General features: G+C 42.0%; 1 protein-coding gene and 1 non-coding gene across 2 annotated transcripts; one reads left to right on the top strand and one right to left on the bottom strand.

Moving 5' to 3' along the window:
• Positions 1 to 614: 614 nt before the first annotated feature.
• On the bottom strand, positions 615 to 6,737 carry LOC146937124 (uncharacterized). Its single transcript, XM_085751582.1, has one exon. The coding sequence runs from the start codon at positions 6,548 to 6,550 to the stop codon at positions 1,106 to 1,108; it is 5,445 nt and encodes a 1,814-aa protein (XP_085607708.1). The 5' UTR covers positions 6,551 to 6,737; the 3' UTR covers positions 615 to 1,105.
• Positions 5,940 to 6,046, top strand: LOC146937125 (small nucleolar RNA R71). Its single transcript, XR_015033695.1, has one exon. It is a non-coding gene; the product is annotated as a small nucleolar RNA R71 (small nucleolar RNA).
• Positions 6,738 to 7,321: the final 584 nt, after the last annotated feature.

Genomic DNA, 7,321 nt, shown 5'->3' with positions numbered 1-7,321 from the left:
GTTAGAATTAAATTAACAATTTAAGCACAAGGGACTGCAGATTGCTTAGGGGCTATCTATCCTCATAGGAAGTCTTTATGGAGAGGGTGTCCTTTCCTCCTAGATTCAAAATCACCCTAAGTAGTGCTGCAAAATTTTTATCATCTCCGCGTAGGAAGTCTTTATGGAGAGGGTGTCCTTTCCCCCTAGCTTTGATGAATTTATTTCCTCTTTTGAGGGATTTGGAACTTAAGCTCAATTTAGGGAGTCACCACCACATTTAGGAAGTCAGAGAGAGAATGTCCTTTCCTCCACATGTTGGTGCCATTCTCCCGCCCCATTTTAGTTTAACAATTTATAACAATAAGGCACATTATTTCCCACACAAACTTATACTACTTTTACTCTGAAGACTTTTAAGGGTCTAAGTTACCATTAAAGTTAGAACGTGCTCCTTAAAATACCTACTCATACACTTACTCAAAGACTGCAACTTTGTGCTTTTCTCAAAAAGAGAATTTTCACAATGAAACTGATATGAGTTTAGTGAGATTTAAAAAGGAAAAGGTGTTTACATGCACAAAATCATCATCAAACTCAACCTTCAAATAAGAAAAACAAATATATTATTATTATTTTTTTTTTTTTTTTGAAAATTTGGGAATTTATTTTATTGGTTCAAGAAATAGGAAAATTAAATAACAAAGCAAAAACACAAGCATAAATGACTCGACAGCACATGCATTGACTCGATAACACTACTTTATTAATGAAAATGAAGATCCTAAACCATTAAGGTGGGAAATTCCTCCCCCACACTTAAAACCTACATTGACCTCAATGAAAATAAACAAAAATATGAGAAAAAGAAAGATATTACCGAGCAAGATCAATCGTCGATAGAATCAACTGGGGCGTGTACATACGCATGATCATGAAGTGGTTTGTACCTGCGGAAATGTTAGCATGAAAATATGGGGGAGGGGGTGGATTATGGTGTTGATCATCTTCGATTGCATCTTTTTATTCACTTAATTAGCTAAAAAAACTAAACTTAAACTCGTGGGTTGCCTCCCACGCAGCGCTTCGTTTAATGTCTGTAGCTCGACTTTTCAGTGCTTGGCCCTTAAGGGGGACACATCACTAGAGTAGCGACATGTCCTATTTTCTCTGCTGGATGGTAGTGCTTCAGTCTCTGGCCGTTTACTATGAACTTTCCGGTGGATCCACTCCAAACTTCAATTGCACCGGATTGGTTAACTTTAGTAACTTCAAATGGTCCACTCCATCTAGAGCGAAGTTTTCCAGGGAAAAGTTTCAGCCTAGAGTTAAATAGCAGTACTAACTCGCCCTCATTGAACTCCCTTCTAGTAATGCGCCTATCATGCCACTTTTTAGTCCTTTCTTTATAGATCAAGGCATTCTCATACGCATCTAACCTCAACTCCTCTAATTCATGCAGGTCTAACATCCTTTTTCCTCCGGCATCACTATGGTTCATGTTCAGGGCTTTGATGGCCCAATATGCTTTATGTTCTAGCTCTACCGGGAGATGGCAGGATTTGCCGTAGACCAGCTTAAAAGGGGTGGTTCCAATGGGTGTTTTGTATGCCGTCCTATAGGCCCAGAGCGCATCATTTAACTTTGAAGACCAGTCTTTCCTTGAAACAGAGACAGTTTTCTCTAGGATTTGCTTAATTTCTCTGTTAGAGATTTCTGCCATTCCGTTTGTCTGTGGATGATAAGGGGTAACCGCTCTGTGCCGCACTCCGTACTTTGTCATAAGGTTTTCAAATATTTTTGATATAAAGTGAGATCCACCATCACTGATGACAAGCCTAGGGACACCAAATCTTGGGAATATGACGTTTTTGAACATCTTAACCACTACTTTTGCATCATTAGTGGGAGAGGCAATGGCCTCGATCCATTTTGACACGTAGTCCACGGCAACAAGTATGTATTTATTTCCCATCGATGACGGAAAAGGACCCATAAAATCAATTCCCCAGACGTCAAAGACTTCCACTTCCAAGATGTATTTTTGGGGCATTTCATGTCTCCCGGAGATGTTTCCGGTGCGCTGGCATCGATCACATTCCATAGTGAAAATATGAACATCTCGGAACATGGTGGGCCAGAAAAGGCCAGCTTGAAGGATCTTTGCAGCAGTTTTAGACTTACCCATATGTCCTCCACATGGCGAGGAGTGGCAGTGGGTAATGACACTTTCTATCTCATCTTCTGGGATACATCGACGGAAGATTCCATCAACACCTCTCTTAAATAAAAGGGGGTCATCCCAGTAGTATTGCTTAAGGTCATGGAAAAACTTTTTCTTTTGCTGATAGGTCAGATCGGGAGGCAGAACTCCAGCAGATAGGTAGTTGATGATATCAGCGTACCATGGAACTGTAGTTTTACCCAAAGCTAATGCCTCCTCTGGATCCTTTTTTATGCTTGAGCTTCCTTCCTCTAGGAAGTCTACAAGATGACCATATCTAGGTGCCTCAGCTCTAACAAATGCCACCAACCTATCATAAGGGAAATGGTCATTTATGGGCAATTCTTCCACTTTACCATCATTGATTCTTGACAAGTGATCCGCTACTACATTCTCTGTTCCCTTTTTATCTCGGATCTCCATGTCAAACTCTTGAAGCAGTAGTATCCACCGAATAAGTCTCGGTTTTGCATCTTTCTTGCTTAGTAGGTACCTGATAGCTGCATGGTCTGTGTAAATGATAATCTTCGATCCCACTAGATAGGAACGAAACTTATCAATTGCAAAAACAATGGCTAGAAGCTCCTTTTCAGTCGTGGCATAATTAATCTGAGCTTCGTCAAGTGTCCTACTAGCGTAATAGATTGCATGTAATTTCTTATCTTTGCGCTGTCCCAAAACAGCACCTACTGCATAATCACTAGCGTCGCACATGATCTCAAATGGTTGGGTCCAATCTGGAGGTTGCATTATAGGGGCAGAGATCAATGCACGTTTCAGCAGTTGGAAAGACTCAAGGCATTGTTCATCGAAGATGAATTCAGCGTCTTTCATCAAAAGGCCAGTTAATGGCTTGGTGATTTTTGAGAAGTCTTTGATGAACCGCCGGTAGAAACCAGCATGTCCCAGAAAACTACGGACCTCTCTTACAGTTGTGGGAGGCTGCAAATTCTCAATAACTTCAATTTTTGCTTTGTCAACCTCGATTCCTCTGTTGGACACCACATGGCCAAGGACTATGCCTTCATTTACCATAAAGTGGCACTTTTCCCAGTTTAACACGAGGTTGACCTTTACACACCTCTCCAATACTTTCTCCAAGTTGGCTAGACATTTTTCAAAACTTGAACCGCACACAGAAAAGTCATCCATGAAAACTTCCATAATGTCTTCTAGGAAGTCGGCAAAGATTGCCATCATGCATCTCTGGAATGTTGCAGGTGCGTTACACAGTCCGAATGGCATTCGCCGGTAGGCAAATGTGCCATATGGGCATGTGAAAGTAGTTTTCTCTTGGTCGTCCGGGTGAATTGGGATTTGAAAGAATCCCGAATAACCGTCCAGGTAGCAAAAATACGAGTGCCTAGCTAAACGCTCAAGCATCTGGTCTATGAACGGGAGTGGAAAATGATCCTTCCTGGTTGCTTTGTTTAGCTTTCTATAATCAATGCACATCCTCCATCCCGTTACTGTGCGCTTGGCGACTGAGACTCCTTTCTCGTTCTGCACCACCGTCATGCCACCTTTCTTTGGTACCACGTGCACCGGACTAACCCACTTACTATCAGATATAGGATAGATAATCCCAGCATCAAGAAGCTTCATTACTTCTTTCTTTACCACTTCGCTCATGTTAGGGTTCAGTCTCCTCTGATGCTCTCTAGAGGTTTTAGAATCCTCTTCTAGCATAATCCTGTGCATACAAACAGAGGGACTGATTCCCGTGAGATCATTAATTGTGTAACCTATTGCTTTGGGATATCTTCTTAACACATCAAGGAGTTTCTTTGTTTCCTCTTTTCCTAGGTTGGCATTAACTATGACTGGGTGATTCAATTCACTGTCTAAAAACTCATATCTAAGGCTTTGGGGAAGTTCTTTGAGCTCTATCTTTGGTTGCTCTGGTTCAGGCATCGGATCAGGAGTAAGGTCGAGGCATTCTAGAAGTTGAGAAATATCATCCTCGTCTTCCTTTAGTTCCTCTGTCGAAGTCGCAACCATCATCTCAGTTGGTGGAGCTTCTGACGACAGTTCCTTAATGCATTCATCAATTATGTCAACAAAGCAACATGTGTCATTTATGGCAGGGCCTTTCATGAATTTAGACAGTATGAACTCAATCTTTTCTTCACCAACCTCAAAGGTAAGCTTTCCTCTCTTTACATCAATAATAGCACCGGCAGTGGCTAGAAAGGGTCTTCCTAGGAGGATTGGGGTGTGAGAGTCTTCACTTATGTCCATGACAACAAAATCAGTGGGAATGTATAACTGACCGATTCTTAAAGGAACATCTTCCAGTATTCCAACTGGGTATTTTATGGAACGGTCAGCTAATTGTAAGGACATTTTGGTTGGTTTCAACTCTCCTAGATTTAGCCTTTTACAGATAGACAGGGGAATCAGACTCACACTAGCACCTAAATCACACAGAGCTTTATCGATGATATGGTTTCCGATGACACAAGGAATTGAAAAACTCCCTGGATCTTTTAGCTTTGGCGGCATCTTATTTTGAATGATGGCGCTACACTCCTCAGTGAGTGCTACGGTACCATCATCATCGATCTTCCTCTTGTTAGTCAGTATTTCCTTTAAAAACTTAGCATACGAAGGCATTTGAGTTATCGCCTCCGAGAAAGGAATACTGAGATGAAGCGTCTTTAGAAGTTCTACGAACTTCTTAAACTGACCTTCTGTTTTAGACTTTGCGAGTCTTTGAGGGTAAGGTATTGGAGGTTTGTATGGAGGAGGGGGTACATAAGGTTTTTCTTTTTCACTCTCCACTACCTCCTTAGGCTTGGATATTTGCCCATGGTCAACGGGTTCACTCTCAGTGTTTTTGTCAGAGTCAATACCTTTTCCTACGTCCCGGTCTCTAACTCTCACAGCAACGGGATCTTCTAACTCTGTTCCGCTTCGAAGCGTTATAGCGTTAGCGTGTCCCTTGGGGTTTGGTTGCGGTTGGCCTGGGAATGTTCCGGCTGGGGCAGCAGTAGCTGCCTGCTGTTGGGCCACTTGGGAAATCTGCGTTTCTAGCATTTTATTATGGGTGGCCATAGCATCAACTTTGTTTGCCAACTGCTTAATCAATTCATTTGTATGAATGTTTTGATTCATGAACTCTTTGTTTTGCTGAGTTTGAGCCAAAATGAAGTTTTCCATCATAAGTTCCAGGTTTGACTTTTTAGGAACAACAGGAGCAACAGGGGCTCCTCTTTGGCCTTGAAAACCAGGGGGATTTGCAGGTGCAGGACTGGGCGCAAAGGTAGGATTGTTATTCTTGTAGGAAAAATTAGGGTGGTTTCTCAATCCTGGGTTGTACGTGTTAGAGTACGGGTTACCTTGCGCATAGTTTGCCTGATCGGTTCCAGCTAGCAATTGACATTCGGCAGCGATGTGTCCAAGGACTCCACAAATTTCGCAATTTGGAGTCACAGCAGCAGCAGTAGCTGGTGGAGCGAGGGACAAGTTGTCAAGCTTATGGTACAACGCATCCACTCTAGCATTCATGTGGTCAAGGTTGCTAACTTCGTACATTCCTGCTTTGGGTTGTGTTTTCTCCACTTGAGCGCGTTCGCTCCCCCACTGGTAATGGTTTTGCGCCATGTCTTCGATAAGAGCATAGGCGTCATTAAACGGTTTGTTCATGAGAGCACCTCCCGCAGCAGCATCAAGGGTCATTCTTGTGTTATACAATAGACCATTGTAGAAGGTATGAATTATGAGCCACTTCTCTAGTCCATGGTGTGGGCAAGCTCTCATTAATTCCTTGTATCTCTCCCATGCTTCGAAAAGCGACTCACCGTCTGTCTGCCTAAAGCAGGTGATTTGGTTCCTGAGTTGTGCCGTTTTGCTCGGCGGAAAGTATCTAGCTAGGAACGCCTTCTTGAGCTCATTCCATGTTGTAATGGAATTGGACGGTAGGGATTGTAGCCACGCTCTGGCTCGGTCCCTTAGGGAGAATGGGAATAGGCGCAAACGAATGGCTTCAGGGTCGACGCCATTTGCCTTTAACGTATCTGCGAACTGCACGAAGACAGAAAGGTGCAAGTTCGGATCCTCCGTCGGGTTTCCGGAGAATTGGTTCTGCTGCACTATTTGCAGTAGAGACGGTTTGAGTTCGAAATTGTTCGCCGCAATCGCGGGACGAACAATGCTCGTATGAGGCTCCTCGTCAGAGGGCACAGCGAATTCCTTAAGTGGCCGATTATCGTTAGCGTCGCCCATTTCTGTCTGAGTTTCAGACTCTAAAGGTGTTTCAAGGTGTAGTCTGCGTCTTACTCGGAAGTAGCGCTCGATTTCGTCTATGGGTCTTATAAGATTATCGGCACTTTTCGTTCTTCGCATGCAATTTTTTTTTGATTTTTTTTTTTTTTTAAATAAATAAAATAAAATAAAATGCCTTAGTCTATACGGTGTGACAACGGAGTTACGATATTGCCTAAATTGGTCCCCGGCAACGGCGCCAAAAACTTGATAGGTCCGCAAGTGCACGGAAATATCGGTTTTAGTATAAAAGATGTCGAATCCCACAGAGACCAATGTCAAGTACCGTTATCTATTGTCACGGTGTTTATCTAAGGCGGTTCTAATTAATTTGGTTGCAAAATTGGAAAATAACTTTGTTTTAAATTAATTTTAATGACGAGAGACCGGAATATAATTCGTGTCGACCGTTGATGCTTGCTAAATTGTATTTTATTATTGTAACAAGACAATATTTTCGCGCGTAAAAAGAATTAAATTAAAGGGGTCGTCAGCTTTCGCATGTACGACACCGAATTTCGACTTTGTAATCTATTCGACAGCTTTCGCGTGTACGCCTTACAACGTCAAAACTCCGTTTGAAAAATAATCAATTTACTCTTGAAAAGTTATTTTTAGTAGAAATTTTAATTTAAAGGTCCTGTTAGCTTTCGCATAACTAGTACCGTATTTTAAACTCACAGACGCCAGCTTTCGCGTGTACGACCACAAGTTTAAAATAGCCTTTTTGAAAATTAGAAATTTCTAAATTAATTAAAGAAAACGCTTTCGCTGTATTTCAAAATCAATTCCTAAAAATTCTAAGGTCAGATATAGGTTTCACTCTTTCGATATGAAACCCGTATCACTTTA

This window comes from Medicago sativa, chromosome 3, assembly GCF_051527215.1.
Source record: "Medicago sativa cultivar Bolivia chromosome 3, Bolivia_mono, whole genome shotgun sequence".
Lineage (NCBI taxonomy): Eukaryota > Viridiplantae > Streptophyta > Magnoliopsida > Fabales > Fabaceae > Medicago > Medicago sativa.
Note: the sequence above shows the minus strand (reverse complement) of the source record. Positions and strands in the feature narration are given on the sequence as shown.